This window comes from Xenopus tropicalis, chromosome 1 (assembly GCF_000004195.4).
Source record: "Xenopus tropicalis strain Nigerian chromosome 1, UCB_Xtro_10.0, whole genome shotgun sequence".
Taxonomy (NCBI): Eukaryota; Metazoa; Chordata; class Amphibia; order Anura; family Pipidae; genus Xenopus; species Xenopus tropicalis.
In genome coordinates this window covers 31,745,044-31,763,857 of record NC_030677.2, presented here as the reverse complement: position 1 = coordinate 31,763,857, position 18,814 = coordinate 31,745,044, and the positions used below count along the sequence as shown (strand labels likewise).

The following is an 18,814-nucleotide window of genomic DNA, read 5'->3' as shown; positions in this document are numbered from 1 at the left end:
TGATTTTAAGGGTTAGGATTCGGTTCAGCCAGGCACTTGAAATCAGCTAAGTACTTCTGAAAAACGCTCAGTTTCAAATTTCAAACCTATACAATCCCAAATTCAATCCAGGATTGAGTACATCCCTACTTGCATAGCATTTCTAGATGAAAAATGACCCAACAAGCGCTTGCATGATACTCAAATTGTACACTAAGCTACTAAAAACCTGCTCAGGTAGCAGAAAGGTTTATTTCACCCCTATTATATATTGTCAGCTACCATTGGGTCCCAAGACATTGGTTTTATCCTTGCTTATATGTTGGAGGATTCAGGAAATTAGGATCTAGGTGGGTCCGGGACAGATCCACAAACTGAAGGATTAAATAACACGTTTCCTTAATCACGCAACTGCAATGCTACATCCCAGACAAAGTTCCAGTGGAGATAGCATACACTATGAAGCAACATGTAAACAGGTTTGAGCATTCACAGTAAAAATAGCTTTCATTAAATGAAGCAAAAGTGGATTTGATTTGTTTTGTTTCTTACTGAAACAGATAAATATTCCTTCAATCAGAAAAGGCAGCCAACTACCAGAGGTAAAATGAAAAGAAATCAAAATCGCAATTTGTGAACTGGAATATGCCAGTTTTCAAGTTTTGTTAAAGCCCTAATGATGCTATTTACAAATTCTGTCTCTCAAACAAAGAACTTGCCCTTTGGTACATCAAATATACAACGTTTTTGCACCTGGTGAACTAAAATGCAGGTATTTGGTCCTAAAGGAAAAGCACAGAGGAAATGGTGTAAGTACTACAATCAGATTTGTTTCCCTTACCGTAGTTTATAGGACACTTCTGGAAAAGGCGAATAGTGCATCACATAAAAGTGAGAAAAAACATTTTATTTCATCATTTAATATGGCAAATATAATATTACAAAATATCAGCTTTTTACATTATAAATAAATCTACTTTGCATTGCTATATTTACGGCATTATCATTCCAGCATATAGGAACCCCCTGAAGGAGCACAACCATTTGAACATTTTTTTTCCTCCAAAATGTACAAGTTTAATTAGTCATATAAAAATACAGTACAGCCAACACAGTCCTATGTGAATCCCTGACGTTACAATACGGACTGAACTGTAAACCTTTTAATTACATTCAGAATACTAATTAGTACCACAGCCCGAGGGTTTTGGCAGTTGACGACCGACAGCAGGTTTCACTTTATTGCAGTGCTTGTGCAAAAGAGCAGCTTTATAATAACATTTCTCCTGTTACCAGGAAGAGAAGAAGGGTTTTCTGCAATGAAAAGTCTGTGTAAATGCATTGCTCATCTGCACAATTCTGCCTTGGCTGCCGCTGCAGGAACGCTCCACCACCACACGAGGCATCTGTACTAGCTGAATAGGAGTTTTGCCATCTTTTAATGCCTGCGTCAGATTCAGAATCTAATGGAGGAAAAAGTAGAATAAATTTAATTTTATTGACAAATTTGACAAAGTCTGGGGCCCTTGGTGTGATCTAGAGGGTAATTGAACAATCCCGCTCCCAGTTACATTGTAAGCACCCCAACGTCTTCCCAACTTGTTCTGCCACACCCTGAATACGTAGTTCGGTAGGGTGATGGACCCAAGATGCTGGAACTACTTCTAGATACACACACACTCTGTAATGTCATACCTATCCATTCAATGTTGGTAACAAATCTTAAAGGTAGACCTGGAAAAGAAAGACTAATGCGTCTTCCTCATTGCATTGTTAAATGTGTTATTTTGTGTTTTGTTTGTATGAAAAGTTAATAAAATGCAAAAAAAATGTATTTTATTACCATCTATTCATTTAGCATACTCCCCCTTTATGTTATTAGCTTTGGTTTGAGTTCCAAGCACAAAGTAGCAAGTAATGTGTTCAGCTGTGTTGTGTGCAGTTAGCAGTTACTCACATACATCTTAGATTTCAAACCAGAGGCCTGTGAAGCATATAGGTTACACAGACAAGCATACCTGTCCTCTCATCACAGACATCTGTTTTTCAAATGTAGCCTTGTCAAATCCTTTATCAGTCTAAAAAGGCAAAAAATAACAGTTACCATAATCATGAGCAAAACCTTTCAACCCTAATGTACTTAAAAGGAGATGTTTACCTTAAGATAACTTTTAGCATGTCACATATATATTCATACCAAATTTTTTTTTGTTTTACTTTGCCAAGTTTTAAGGTCAATTGGAATGGTCTTATAATCTCTCTAATAGTCACTGTCTATTCAAGTGAAAGGAACTGCAGATGAAGCATTCTGATTATGGTCATTAAAACTCCTAATATGGCACTGACACAACAAAGACTGTTTCATCTTATAAGTGGTTAGCGAGCACTTATTTAATTTTTTTCTCAGCATTTCTGTATTAAGGTGGCCACACATGGGCCGGATTGTAGCTGCAGATATCGGTCCCTTAGACCAATTCAACAGCTTATCGGCCCGTGTGGGGGCAGCAACGACGGGCCTGCCCGACCGAGAACTGGCCTGAAATTCAATCGGGCAGGTTAAAAGATTCAGTCGGATTGGGGACCACATTGGCTTATTGATGCGGTCCCCGAACCGACTGCGCCCTTAACAGTTGTTATAATTTGATCGTAAGGACTGCGCCTACTGTGCCCTTAACAGTCATTATAATTTGTCCGTATTAGCCTAAATTCCCCCGATATCGCCCACCTATAGGTGAGGATATCAAAAGAAGATCCTACGTGTATGGAAACCTTTAGTTTCGGCTTATCTGGTATTCCAAGAGGCCTTTAAAGCCTTATGAGACCTTACATGGTGTCCACTGCTACAAAGGATATTACATGTATTATACATTCTGAAACAACCCCATTTATACAATGCAGAGTAAGGATTTGCCATATTAATAATTCAAGGAACATCTGTTCCACCTCATTACAACTCTAAGCCATTAAATAACACCTCTTGACTGCTGAAAGCTTTGTAACTGTACACAGGGTGGCTGGTTCACGCTAAACATTGATTGGTGCTGCTCTAGTAACAGAGCCTTCTGCAGCAGAGACAAATCTCTATATTCTAGTTCCTGCTATGAAAGAGATACTTTGTTAGTAGCTGCAAGTCCTGGCAGGCAAAATTTGTCAGAGAAACTAATACCTGCTGGATTTATTGATCCTGGAGTAGAGTCCAGTTTCAGGTATGATGTTTTGCCTGTAAGCCAGAGGTTATCAGTGTTTGCATTCATGTCAGACTGCAGTTCTGTATCAGAGCTCAAGGGCCCACGGGGCATTGTACACTGTTTAGCTTGTGATAGATAATGGGGAATTCAGCACCCGTATGCAATCTGTAAACTAAATGTGTGCAAAGTAGTGGGGGGTGATTTCACTTACAGACTTAATGGCCTGATGCTGCCTGCAGCTTGGCAGAAGTACATAGTAGGCATTGGCGCAATGTTCTGCCATATCAAGAACATAAAGCAAGCTATTTAGATATAAACACGGGCATAACATTCACCTTTTTTGCAAGATTATTACCAAAGGCAAGGTTTACAACACAAAAATAAGGCTAAAACTGCAAGAAGCTGGAAGAGAGTTAGCATGACATGGCATTTCTGGCAAGATACAAAAATAATAGCTACATATATATGTGGCATAAGGTTACGTTATTTTCAGCATAATGGGCTTTAGATGAAGTACTAGAATTTTATTAGACTTTTACCTTAAAAAGTTCATAAAGATCTTCACAAAGGTCCTGGACGAAATTCATATCAGAGATGCGTGGCAGAATTAAATCTCTGGTTTCCTGACTGAAAGGAACTTTAGCTTGGGGAAGCCAAGCCCAGTGGAACGGGTCTGTAGGTGAAATGTAACCACACACAGACAAGTATATAAATGAATATAATATAAATGATATACAAATAGGCACAAGCACAGTTCCTCCACAAACTGCAACAGGGCTGCCATCTTGTTCTTTACCAAACAAGGAGAGCACAAAAATTTTATTAGAATTTTATCGGCTATTAAAAGATTTCCGTTTCACCCTTTCATGGGAAGCACATTCCCCTTACTTGAACCCTATCACTATTAAAAGAACTTTGATTGTCCACTACAAGTTGGTGGGAAGACCTTGCTCAGTTTTGGGGTTTGCCGACCCTTGCAAATACTTTTGTTTATGCAGATTTCTCTGCCAACATCGCTGAGGTTATAAGGATGCCTGACGAAGGGCAGTGTTACTGAAACATTGCAGTTCACATATTAAAAAACACAGGGGGGTTTCTCCCGCTTACAGATGCTCTACTGTTCCAGTTTTTTGTCCTGCACTGAATACGGAGAGGGTGCCGACCCCCTATACTGGGCACTAAGCTTGTTGCATAAGAGGTGTGGGTGTACTGGTAGTTTTCTGTGCTGGGTCCCACTCATTATTTTAGGCATGTGCAAGTGCTAAAAAAAAAACTATTTGCAGTGGCAGGTATTTCAATAGAATATCTCTTTTTTTATCCACAAAAAATAGAATATGCATTAGATTTACAGTTCAACGCAAGGGGAATGAAAGCTTCCATAAGTAATAACTATAAAAGTGACACATGCCTGAGCTGGGAGTGTTGCCTAAACAATATTGGAGTTTCCAGTGCAGTACGTTTTAGTCCCCCACAGGGATCATATTGTTATTATATACATATTATACATATTATACATATATATACGCACATATGCATTGCCAAACAGAAGTAGATGATCATTATCTTTTAAGAAACACAGAAGTGTATATTACTTACACGCTCTCCATTCATCAGGATGTTTAAAAGGAAAAGCTAAACCATTGTCAATTGCAGCAATTTTGATTACTGGTTCCTTGATTTCCTTCCAATCCTGTAAAAAAAAATATTTGTTTATAGGCTCAGCTTTTTAGTGGCATAATGATAGATAATCTCATACAACACAATCTCCTGTCACTATCATGATTGCAGGCAGCTGGCATGTTAATAAGGATACAGTCCAAATACCACAATTCTGTGAAATTCATAAAAAAGTTTTTTTCAAAAACCACTACCTTTAGAGGAAAATCGTCTCCCTTTTCCATCAACTCATCTTCATCCTGACTGTCATACCTAATTAGCCAATTATCATTGCCTCGGTCTGCAAAAGGGGAGAAAAAAAATGCATGAATTAGCAGCAAAGCTGTGTCTAAGAATAGCAATGTGTGTGTGTGTGTGTGTGTGTGTGTGGGGGGGGGGGGGGTAGGGGTTTATGCAAAAACTGGTCACTCATATTCCAAACAAGAAAAACTGGTATTAGCACCATTGTACAGAGTAGTATTTGAGACATTTTGAAACAGGTAAATAGATCAGCTGATCTTTTAAACCCCACTGACAAAAGGCACTTGCTGTAATGTGTGCTCTGTATCACCTACGCATTTTCATTCTCTGGCAAAAAGTATACTGTCATTCACAGGAGAGAAAAACAGCAGTCCTTGAGGGCGAAGCAGAGCTAGTGACCATTGCATTAGTTTTCCTGATACTATATTCCAAACAGCTGAAATCTGATAATCAAAGTCCTGCAGTGGTTCTGAAAGCTTTACTTTGTTAGCAGCCTTCCTCAGCACCATCCAACTACCCATTCACTGAGTCTTATGTAGGATGCACAAAATTCATAATTTTTGTATTTTGCCAAATACAAAACCCTACAAAAATCTGCCTGATTACCGAGGTGAAATCGAGAACCTCTTCAAGGTGTTTATCGATTTACACAGGTACACATACAACCATAACACCAGGGAGAAAAGACTGTGTATGCTTAGACTAAAGCCGACTGTACACACACAGATTTATCGTGTGAAACCTCGTTTTGTACGATATTTGGTGCATGTATGGCGGCTCGAAGAGGCAATAGATATCGCAGAAGGCTGCAGATATCAGTTGTCTCGATCAGCCAGGTTAAAAGATTTTGATCGGGTGCCACTGAAGGCGCCCAAGCAAAATCTACATCCAGGGCTGAATCAGCAGGAGGAGGTAGAATTTCTATTATTTCTACCTCCATATCGGACGATTCAGCCCTGAACGTCAGTGGAGGGTGGGAATGACCATCGGTCGCACAAAAGATCGTTATTGCTACATGTATGGCCACCTTAAGGGTGCAGTCACAGCCTGGGAAAACAAAGGTGGAGAGAAGTGGACGCAGGCGGAGAAGCAGGTCAGCTGTGTGCCACTGTGGCCTAAAAGCAATAAGCTGAAATGTTGACATTTATCCCGTAGCTATATTAGTCAGTTGGGAACATAAAACCATACTCTTAAATGTGCTAACTAAATAGGCAAACTGCACTGTTAAGGTGCCATCCATAGTAATATCTGCTCATTTGGTGGGGTCAAATTGATCGGATTGTTCAGCCAAAGGGCCAAACAACTCATTGACGTGATGGATTGAGGCTGTGGGGACAAAGGCATCAATGAGCCGATGCGCTCCTCACCTCAATAGGATCTTTAACCCTGCCTGATCAACATTTGCCCAGATATTGGTCGGGTAGGCCTGTCTGAGGGCCCCATACACAAGCTGATAAACTGCCGACTCAGTCCGTTGTCAGACTGCATCGGCCTGTGTATGGCCAGTGTTAGATGTGCCTACTGAATGTTCAGAAAGAACAGTTTACGCATGGATTACATAGCTACATTTCAGATATAGGATCGTTGTTAGGGCCTTGGCCCATATGGAAATTAGTTGCCCATGGTTAATCTCAGCTACTGCAGGCATCTAATCATCTTATAATGCCTTCCCACCATGAATACAGTGAATCACCAGTGGAAAGGAATTTACATTGCTTGGAACACAAAACGACGCAGATGTCTTCTCACCTTCGATTCACTTTTTTGACAGTGGGAAGGCATTTCAAGGAGATTAGTTGCCCGCAGTAGCTGAGATTTAAACACAGGTGACTAATCTCCCCATGGCCCATGGCCTTAAAGCATGAAATGTTCACAACACTATCTTCAAGACAAAGAAATGATCAGTAAATGTGCATTAGATTCCAGACATAAGTGCAATATCCCAAATGTAACATCTTTAAGCCTAAAGAAGAGACTTAACACTATAATCTCGAAAGCTTGCAATTTTTACTTGCTTAGCCAATAACAAGTATCCATGAACCTTACATTTTCTGCAGTTTTTCAATGGCTATCATAGTACAACACCTTACTACCATGCAATATGCCGCTCAGCTAGGGATACTTACCCGTATTTCTAATAACATAATCAAGTATTACTAATTTCTCAAACTGACACTGAAGTTGCTTTCTGGTATTTTCAGGTAAGGGGTCTGTTTCAAATTTCCTTAGCCAGTAGTCAGCTTCCTTATAGCCATCAACAAAGAGCTGGAAGGAACCAACCTAAAATAATAAATAAAAAAAGGTTTATTGTTTCGCATATATTTTAAAAATACTTTCATGTAGCATTATGGCTCACAAACCATTGGGTTGCAGGGGGAAGGGACTGGCACAATAACAGCTGGCTAGATCATATGAACGTCATCTGCCTGGTAAAGTAAATATATCCACAAACATTCAGCACCACTTAATTATAACAGCATTCTAAAATAAACTTCAAATTCTCACCTATGCCTTAAGGTTTTCCTTGACCCTGGCTCTTGCTGAAGTTGGTTGCCTAACTACAATGTGTAAACAAGAGCACTCTATGCTAGAAGACAGACCAGCCAAGTCATTTATTCAGCACAGTTGGCCTATGCTGGCTCCTATGTCTGCACCAAAAGGCACTGAGTCAGTCTAGGTACAAAACATGGAATGAATTTCAGCATGGAAACTCGTAAGTACGCATTTTGGGCATCGGTGCATCTGAACCCAGGCCAGCAGAGTGCCTTTTGACGCAGACACAGGAGCCAGAAGATCAGCTGATTCTTGGCCTGTGTTTATCCACAGGCCAGGAATTAGCCCTGTCTGGCATTAGCCAAAGTCAGTGCTGTCCAACTTGTGGTACAGAGGGCTGGAATGTTTCTGGCCTACATGGTGGAGGGCTGATATTGGAAGCCAGTTTTGACCACTCCCCATTTTAAACTGCACCCACTTTAAACCACACCATTTTATCACAAGAGCTTTTAAGACCACAATGCCCACTGTAGGGATATCACCCTTCAATCATATGTGAAACAATTATATTATGTCATATTAAGACATACCCTTAAATCCATATGCCTCCTCCTCCCCTGTGAACAGCATAGCAACCCTTATGCACCATATAATGACCATTTCAAAATGCTAACAAATTTCCAGAACAAAACCCTGCCAGGTTCACCTCCCACAGCAGCAAGACAGGCAGAGTATGGCACGCACAGGCAGCAAAGGGCAGGCAGAGTATGGCACACACAGGCGGCATAGGGCAGGCAGAGTATGGCGCACACAGGCGGCATAGGGCAGGCAGAGTATGGCGCACACAGGCGGCATAGGGCAGGCAGAGTATGGCGCACACAGGCGGCATAGGGCAGGCAGAGTATGGCGCACACAGGCGGCATAGGGCAGGCAGAGTATGGCGCACACAGGCGGCATAGGGCAGGCAGAGTATGGCGCACACAGGCGGCATAGGGCAGGCAGAGTATGGAGCACACAGGCTGCATAGGGCAGGCAGAGTATGGCACACAGGCGGCAAAGGTCAGGCAGAGTATGGCACACACAGGCAGCATAGGTCAGGCAGGGGGCATAGAGCTGAGGTGTGAACAATAGAGGGGCTTACAGGTGTGAACAATGCAAGGGCTTAGAGCCTGAATCTGGGCTGTGAACAATCAGTAGTGATACCATTTAAAGCTTACACAAAAGTAAGCAGTCAAAGCAGCCAAACAGATGAGGGCCTGTGGGCTCGCTTAGAGATAATTTCCTCATCTTGCATTTTCAGGCTCAATCTGGCCACAGTATTATCAAAGAAAACTAACGTGACCCAAGACTAGAAACAAGTGTGAATCTACCTGTCCAACATCCAATTAATGGTATAACAATCTCTTCTGTGATATTTTACTAGATGTTGGGACATTGTCAGTGTTAGTGAGGTAGGGCAATGATATTTGTATCAGCCCTGGCATACAGCTGGCGTTTCCCTTCAAATCACAGGTACTAATACAAGGCTTTGTTGCGAGACAGCCGGACTCCTCCACTGCTATCTCAGCAAACCAATTCTGCAAGGTCCTCGTGGCCATTACACTAAATAAGGACCTTGACAAAACTGTTGCCTCATGGTAGGAAGCACAGAAGTCAGGAATGTCACTGTATAATTAAAAAAAACACACACACATGGTGTATAATTGCCACCCTGCCCCCAAACCATTTAAGAGAAAAACAGGGTACTTGCCTTAGGAGGTAGTCCGATACGGTGAAACTTTCTACCCACTTTGGGCACCTTTTCTAAAGCATATTTTTTGCCTCGCGATTTTGCTCGATCTATTGCACTGTAATTGAATGTTTCGCTTACAAGCCACACTACCTGCAAATAAAAACAGGACAATTATCAATTATAATATTAGCAAAATATACTATCATCTTGTACCCAGAAGTACTGAGGTACTGAAGTAAATGAGGATTTGACGTGCCAAACCGGATTAATTTTTTTTATTTAGCTCTAGTCATCAGAATGTGCAATTATGTCACAAATAAAGCAATGGGACAGAGAAAAACTGTATTGATTTAATGTCGGAACCTGCAACAACATGTAAAACGAGCCAGCCCTTATCTTGAGGGATATCTTGTTTGGACCAGCACCCATCTCTAACAAGCCACACTCTTTGCCTTTATAGAAGCTTTTTTTTTTTAACCTGCTTCAGTTTTATCCTTGCCATATAGAAGGACACCCATACACAGCTTGCCATCATGGGTTTGTAGCTAGAATGAAGTCACGGGAAAGGACAGCCACTTTGGAATTTGTCTCTTTCCTCATCTATGGCATCTATCACACACAGCATTTTTCCACCAGTGAAAAGGAGAACATGCGGATTCGGCCAGTTTCTGGATCCCATGTGCCCATGTGCTCACAGGGCAGATTTTGGCCAGAAAGTGTTATTTTCTGTCCTGTGTGCAGTGACAGGCAGATTGCTTTCAGGCTGAAATAATTATGATACTTACAAATAAGCTTTTTATTTATAATCCATTGACTACAGATTGATGCAAAAATGTTGGTGCCATTAACAGGCCAATAGGTTAAAAACTCTGCCTGGAAGGGCTAAGAGTAGGCAGCTAGTTTCTTTCTGCCCTTTAATTGATACCTATAATAGATGCATAGGCCACATCTTGAAAACCTGTGGCATAGACATTACAATAGAGCGCCTCTATTAATGTCAAGTGTGCATATTTGAAGTGATATTACATAGTAAAGGTAGGTTGGAAAAAAAAAAAAACACTAGTCCATTAAAGGAAAACTATACCCCCAAACAATGTAGGTCTTTATAAAATATATTGCATAAACAAGCTCATATGTAAAACCCTGCTTCATCAAAATAACCCATTTTCATACAAATGTACTTTTTTAGTAGTATGTGCTATTGGGTAATCCTAAATAGAAAATTGCCATTTTATGAATTAAGGGCCGCCTCCTGGGATCATAGGATTCACAGTGCACACAAACAAGCCAAGGCACACATACATGCTAGGCCCCATCAGCCAATTAATGGACAGTCTGCCTTTTGCTCCCACACTACTTCCTGTTACAGTTAGAGCTGCATTATTTCTGGTCATGTGATCTCTGATGGAGCACACAGCCCATCACTAAATGGCAGCTCAATGGAAAGGATGTAAAAGGGCAATATTTACTGATTTATATATTCCAGTTTGGTGAAATTCTTTAATAGGCCACTTAACATAATATAAACTGTTCGTTAGTTATTCATTCTGGGGGTATAATTTTCCTTTAAAGTTCAACCCTTTCAAAATGACGCCCAGCAGGTAGACTGATAGATCGACAGATAGTGCCTTTGTTTTGTTGTTACTAATACGGTATTTATTTATACCAACATTTCAGTCTCCTCACGAACTTGAAGACTTCGGAACCAGGAATACAGTTATATGCACGCATACACAAAAAGGCATAAATACACACCCAAGTGTAAAGGAGTGGCCTTCACCTGCCAGGTTGACAACCCATTAGTTTACACACGTCCCAGCTGCAGCAAGTACTGCCCATAAACAAAGAGCTAATAGAAAACATTTCGGAATATCAGATTTACATTAAAAACAAAAACATTTTTTTGAAATCAAAGAAATTGTCAGAGGCAGGGACAAAGTTCCGAAGTTATGAGTTGACCATCTTACCTTGGTTTTTGGAACAACACCTAATCCCAATTTCTCATCTACCAGATAGGCACCAGCCTCAGAAAGGTACCCCTGATTAGGAACAAGACATCCACGACCAAAGCAGCAGGGGCAGCAAATCTTGTGAAAATATTTGGTCCATTTTGGATTTAGATGCCCATAAGGCTCCTCTGATTTTGGTTTAAACACGCCAATAATTTTCTGTATGAATAAAGCAAAAGCAATTACAGGTATTGGACCCCTTATCTGGAAACCTATTATCCAGAAAGTTCCAAATTACGGAAAGGCCATCTCCCATAGACTCCATTTTAATCAAATAATTCACAATTTTTCTCTGTAATAAAACAATACCTTGTACTTGATCCCAACTAAGATATAATTACCCCTTATTGGGGGCAGAACAGCCCTATTGGGTTTATTTAATGGTTAAATGATTCCCTTTTCTCTGTAATAATAAAACAGTACCTGTACTTGATCCCAACTAAGATATAATTACCCCTTATTGGGGGCAGAACAGCCCTATTGGGTTTATTTAATGGTTAAATGATTCCCTTTTCTCTGTAATAATAAAACAGTACCTGTACTTGATCCCAACTAAGACATAATTAATCCTTATTGGAGGAAAAATAATAATATTGGGTTTAATTACCGGTACTGTTTAAATATTTTTTTTTAGTAGACTTAAGGTAGGAGTTCCGAATTACGGAAAGACCCCTTTTCCCCAGGTCCCGAGCATTCTGGATAACGGGTGCCATACCTGTACTGTGAATTATGTCAATGGAAAATATACTAAGGTTTACTGAATTACAAATGTTGCTTTAAGTTAAAAAGTGAAACCCTATCAAATGGTGCTGTTATGGATGGTGGAGTGATATTTGATGCTCTCCCACACTGATTTTTGTACTCACTGTAGCTCAATTAAAACTGTTTAAAGTGATTATTATTGCAGCCTTGCAGTGCTAAGATCCCGGGTTTTGGTTAGGGAACTAAATTGAGTGTGTATGATCTCCCTAGGCCTGCATGGTTTTCTCCAACGGCTCCGACTTCCTACCATGTGCTTGTGCAGGCTTCTAAGCAGGGTCAGACCAGTGGGGTCAAAGCAGATCAGAGGCCCCTGCACCCCCCAATGGAAGCCCTGGTAGGGAAAGGGAGGTTCAGATCTGGGCCGCTGCTTCAATGAGTGTAAGCTCTACTGGGGTAATGATACATAACAAAATAAAAACAAATCCCCTAACCCATGAAATAATTGTAAGGCTTTTAATTTCCACCTCTAGATTTTACATCAGTATTTGACAGACATACCCCTTTTGGATCTTTAACAAAGTAACTTCCACTGGATCCTTGAGAGATTCTTTCTGGAAACACACCGCTCTCTATGGCTTGCTCTGCTCGGTGAATTATATCAGCAAATTCCAAGTCATCCAAAATGACATTAAACTCCCCATTTCCAATGTGACCTAAATAAAGATAGGCACAGGAAAAAATAAGCAACTTTTACATGAACTTTCAACAACAACCTACATGTCTGAGGTTTCTCATGGTAATATACAAGTAACAAGAAGAAAGCTAATAACTCAAAAACCATTACAAATTTGTACTTGCACATACATTGCACAGCCTTAATGCCAATAACATCTCTATTGTGTAGTATTGTCTAAAAAAGTAACAGGTTTGCAGCTGCATTATGGTGAATCTAAAATCCCTCAATACAGTGACTGACCAACATCTCATGTGGCAGCATTAATGGAGGCAATAGGCTCTGGGCCTTATGTCTTATATGCACAAGGGTTAAGAGGCCATACATCAGGGGTCCCCAACCATTCTTACTTGTGAGCCACAGTCAAATGTAAAAAGACTTGTGGAGCAACACAAGCATCATAAAAGTTCATTGAGGAGCCAAATAAGGGCTAAGATTGGCTATTAGGTAGCCTCTATGCACACTATCAGCTTACAGGGGCTTTATTTGGTAGGAAATCTTGTTTTTATTCAACCAAAACTTGCCCCCAAGTCAGGAACTCAAAAATAACTCCCTGGTTTGGGGGCACTGAGAGCAACATCCAAGGGGTTGGGGAGCAACATGTTGCCCCCGAGCCACTGGTTGGGGATCACTGCCATACATGAACAGCAGATCAATAAGGGGCAGCCATTCAAAGGAGAAAAGGCACAGGTTACTTAGCAGATAACAGATAAAGCCCCATTATATTCTACAGAGCTTTTCTGTTATCTGCTATGGAACCTGTGCCTTTCTCCAGCTTGAATGGCTGCCCCCATGGCTACACAGCAGGGTACTTGTATAAACTATAGTAGAGTTTCTGTAGCAAACACACCAATTTTACCAGTGCAGGGCAACACTACATTATATTTTAATTACTTTAAAACACTTTCATGTTTTGGTGTTCATTTAAGCTCATGTCACTCCGAAGCACTCTGAAAGCAAAAAAATTAAGGTGTTTAATTCATGTGCTACATCTATGTATTTCAATCCCCAGAGGATCATTCTCACGATGGCAACAATCCACTAAACCAGCAGTAGGAGAAAAGTAAAAAAAGTTTCTGCATCCTTTAACACCTAGTTAAGTCTATAGAGAGAGGTTATCAGGACACCTCCTGTGAGAAGGGATTAGAGGTGTGAGAAGAACATGATACAGTTTCACAGCTTTTCAGCAATGTGTTAGCACCTCTCTGCTGAAGCCTCTCAGATACAAAGTATTATGTATGAACGCTCAATTTCTTTGAGGTCAACGTAAATCCAATTTGAATATAAAATGTATGCAGTAAAATAATAATTATTACAGCCTGCAATTCAACATTTCTGAGAGTGTTAATGAAATAGAAGACAAAGCTGCATAATCCCACCAAGGTGTCTACTGTGCCCAGTAGAAATATAAAACTTTGCATGTTATACTTAACCTTATTAAACTTAGTATTAGATTTAAGGGACCAGAAACACAAACACACTCACAATCCAGTTAATATGGCACAGCTAAGTAGCTGCTATAATTTGCTCTGGCTCACTGCAATGGTGTGATTTAGCACCCATCTGATCTCCAGTCACCTCTTGCCTTAATACTGCACAGGTAGGAGTAGGGTTTCCCTTACACGGGAACATAAAGAAGAGTATTAAGCACACACGCTGGCCAACCCATCAGGGTATCTGGTCGCCCATAGGTTGAACAGATGGATCATCACTGCAACAAGGTCTATTGAAACTGACCAACTATCTACAAATATTCTTAAAGTCGTGCTGCATGGGCGGAATCAACCAAATCCAACAAAACCTGGGCTGTATGGCTTTTTTTTACCAGTTCAGGATCATACAAGGAGAAACCTTGCAGTCAGTTTGGATTTACTGGATCAGAAAACATTATCTAGAGTAGGCATTATGGGTCATTTATGCTCCCAACAAAGTTCAATATGAAGAGCAAGTCTCCATGCTTTTCTTTACCTACTATGCACAGTATCCCCCCCCCCCCCCCAATTCCAGGTCACAGTGGAGGGACGATACACCAACTCAACTGCAGCTGACGCCTCCCAATGAGTGCAGTTGTGTGTGTGCTTTACCATGCATTGAACTCATTTGGACATACATACTAAATACAGTTGCCATCATTTAGCATCGAAATTTCATCTGGGCCCAGTCCTGTAGGTGCAAATTCTGTATGGCAATTGGTACAGGATGCTGTAAGAAGCCTGGAGCTTCCACTACCTTAGGAGGTAACTGTAGCTCCAGGGTTCCCCTGTGTCAATGGACCCACTTGTGCAAAATTTGTATCAGGAGGGGAGACCAAGGCAGCAGTGCTGAGTGTAACTATGAATAGGTGCAAGAAGCTACTTTGGATCCCACTACCTTTAAAGAGTTGGATATTTTCAAACAACTGACTGCAGCAAACTTGTGCAACTGCACTTCCAGGTCATTTATGGTATTTGTTAAGTAGTGTTTGCAACTCCAAAGCAATACCCAAGCATACATGGTCCAATCTGGTACACTCTCCAATCAGCCTGGGGCCCAAAACATATGGAGATATTATAAGATACCACACATGGCATGCACATCTTTCTGTTGTACAGTGGAACACTAAACTGCACAGGAGATTTCATAGCATGGTGTCAGATCAGTGACTAATGTAGTTGTGTAGGTCAAAATCCAGTTGTACAGATAGAAAAATATGGTGTGTTAACTACATGGAGCTTATGATATTAAAGAAACAGCAACACCAAAAATGAAAGTCTATAATCGTCATTACAGTATAATATACTGTTGCCCTGCACTGGTACAACTGGTGTATTTGCTTTAGAAACATTACTATAATTTATTAAACAAAGCTGCTGTGTAGCCACGGGGGCAGCAATTCAAAGGAGAAAAGGCACAAGTTAGATAGCAGACAAAATATCAATGTGTTGTACAGAACTTATCTGTTATGTAACCTGCGCCTTTTCTCCTTTAAATGGCTGCCCCCGAGGCTACACATCAGCTTTAAACATATAAATTATAGAAGTTTTTCTGTAGCAAACACACACGTTACCAGTGCATTGTATTACAATTAAAAAACTTTGATTTTTTGGTGTTGCTGTTATTTTAAATGACACACCTGTCAGAAGGGAATGCTGCATCTGTTCAATAAGATAAAAGCCGATGGTATCTGAAAGACTTTCTTTTTGTTGAAATACACTGACTGTTGGGTGTAGATGCAGGAACAATACACACCATCTGACCTGACTTGTATTGGGAGGGGGGGTGATTGGGCCAAAATCTATATATATGTATAAATATACCCTGTGTTACTCTGCCACTCTATGCTATACCCCCCTGTGGCTTTGCTAGTAGGCCAAGCTGAGTGTTACCCTCCAGGGCAGGTAGAGAGGCAAAGCAGAGCTACAGGTCGGGTATGCGCTGCCTGGTGCCTGGGTGTCACAGCCGTGGGCTGGGGGGCACTTACCTGACATACCTGTGCCGCACATACCTGCCCCCCTCCCAGGCCGAACCTCACTGGCTGTTACTGCCCAATGGCTGGCCCTACTAGCAGCTACGCACACACACAGCCTAAGGGTGTACCAGCTGGAGCCCTTACCCCCGCACCGGCTCAGCCCTTACCCCCGCACCGGCTCAGCCCTTACCCCCGCACCGGCTCAGCCCTTACCCCCGCACCGGCTCAGCCCTTACCCCCGCACCGGCTCAGCCCTTACCCCCGCACCGGCTCAGCCCTTACCCCCGCACCGGCTCAGCCCTTACCCCCGCACCGGCTCAGCCCTTACCCCCGCTCATGTTCTCTCTGTCCGAGGACGAACTAAGCCGAGTCCTCCCTTTCCTCGCAGCCCGAGGGGACACCGGGCCAGACTTCTTCAGCAGCGGCTCATCCTCCCCGGCCTCTTCCTCCCGGGCGCTATCGGAAAAGAAGCGCACGGCGCTGCCAGGAGCAGCTCTGGCTGACTGGGGGTTGGGAGAGAGCGGAGCGGTGTGAGCTGTCACTTCTTCAGCAGCGGGCTCCAGGAACACCAGCAGCGGCGGGGAGTCCCTAGCGTCGGCTGTTTGCTTCGGCTCCATGTCCCTTCTCTTCCCAATAAAACCAACTCACCGCATCGCCCACCCCTTAACTACACTCTCCACTAGAGCGTTGCACTGATAACGCGCTGAGGCCCGCCCATCATTACGTCACTCATTGCCGGGGTATATCCTGCTCCTATTGGCCAACTCACTATCACGCCCAATTGCGCTCCTATCCTTGCGCCTGCGCACAGTGTCACTGAGCTGAGGGTGAGTTCCGTGTTCAGCAGCAGGGAAGTTGGCTGTTTTTTCTTGTAAATGAGTAGTGTATGTGCTGGGTGATATTGTTGGCTACTTTGTATTTATTGTTAAAGTGTTGTTATATTTCATGAGTAAAGATGCCCATTTTACTTTCAGGGTGTCTGTCTTAAGCTGGCCATACACACACAGTAATTATTGTACAATACAAGGTTTTGTATATTATTTAGCTTGTGTATGGTCAACGAGATGACCGATATAGCAAAAGCCTTGGATATAGGTTGTATCGACAGTCAGGCAGGACAAAAGATTTTGATTGGGCATCATTGAAAAGCCCAAGCGAAAGCACGCGTTTGGGGCTGAATTGTCAGATGGGGTAGAATTCCTAAGGTGGCCACACACGTAGTGATTTTAGATCAAAAGATCGTACAATCTGCCACTAAAGGTGGCCATACACGCACCGATATTATCGTACGAAACCTCGTTTCGTACGATAATCGGTGCATGTATGGCATGTCGGCGAGTCGACCGATATCGCAGGAAGCTGCTGATATCGGACGACTCGCCGATCGGACCAGTTTGAAAATTTTGATCGGGCGCCATAGAAGGCGCCTGACCAAAATTCTCCTTTCAGAGCTGAATCGGCAGAAGGAGGTAGAAATCCTATTGTTTCTACCTCCTTACCTGCCGATTCAGCCCTGAATGGTGTGTGGCGGATCTTACGATGTTTCGTGCGACCGATGGTCGTACGAAACATCGTCAGATCGCCACGTGTATGGCCACCTTAACCGTTCAGGGCTGAAAAGGCAGATAAGGAGGTAGAAACAATAGGATTTCTACCTTCTGCCGATTCAGCCCTGACAGCAGATTTTGCTCAGGCGCCTTCTATGGCCTGGCCAGTCGGCGAGTCAACCAATATCAGCAGCCTCCTGCGATACCGGTCGACTCGCCGACTTGCCATACACGTACCGAATATCGTACGAAACGAGGTTTCATACGATATTATCGGTGCGTGTATGGCCAGCTCTATTGTTTCTCCCTCTATATCTGACGATTCAGCCCTGAACATCAATGGAGGGTGGGAACGATCTTTGCTGTGACCAATGGTTGCAGGAAAGATCGTAGTTGTTATTTGTGTGGCCAGCTTTACTGCTGGTATTCCTATAATTTATTATTTTTTTATTTGTATTCACATCAATCCCTGCTCCAATGGAGATTACAGTCTAAGGTCCCTATCACATTAGGGTCAGGGCTTATCAAATGCCAGTTAAAGGCCAGCTACCACCCCTATAATGTGTTCCCCACCAGAGTTGTGGGCTAAAAGAGTCCGCACTCTTGTTGGGGGAAACAATAGTTTTTCGAAACCCCCCCACCAGCACTGGGCTGTAGTCATGCGAAGTTGCCTGGAGGAGGAATACCGAAACAATGGCCTTTCCAGAACAGATTTTTTATATTTAAAAAAACTTTGACAAAGGGATAGATATTATCTTAGTTTCCCAGTTGCCCTCAGCCATGTGACTTTTGCGCTGCTAAATTTTAGTCTCTTTACTGCTGCGCTGCAAGTTGGTGTGATGTCACCCCTTCTCTTTCCACCCAGCAGCCGATTAGCAGGACAATGGGAAGGTAGCAAGATAGATTCCTGGCACCTCAGCTGCCTGAACGATAGTGCTTCTTTGGGCTAATCAGGGGCGTTTTTGGCCCTGAGGCTACCCTTGGCCCCCTGTGCTTACATTTACAGCGCCAGAGAGGCTGCATCACTAGTGCAGAGGGCACAACTGCAAAAGGTAGTTCCTGAAAG

At 42.3% G+C, this 18,814-nt stretch overlaps 1 protein-coding gene across 1 annotated transcript; it reads right to left on the bottom strand.

Annotated features, from left to right (window-relative positions):
• Positions 1–867: 867 nt before the first annotated feature.
• On the bottom strand, positions 868–16,822 carry pi4k2b (phosphatidylinositol 4-kinase type 2 beta). The gene is given in 10 exon segments (NM_001016953.2): positions 868–1,442; positions 1,998–2,057; positions 3,707–3,840; positions 4,764–4,857; positions 5,039–5,124; positions 7,211–7,364; positions 9,328–9,459; positions 11,277–11,477; positions 12,579–12,733; positions 16,530–16,822. Coding segments are annotated over 10 exon segments (1,479 nt in total). The 5' UTR covers positions 16,819–16,822; the 3' UTR covers positions 868–1,268.
• Positions 16,823–18,814: the final 1,992 nt, after the last annotated feature.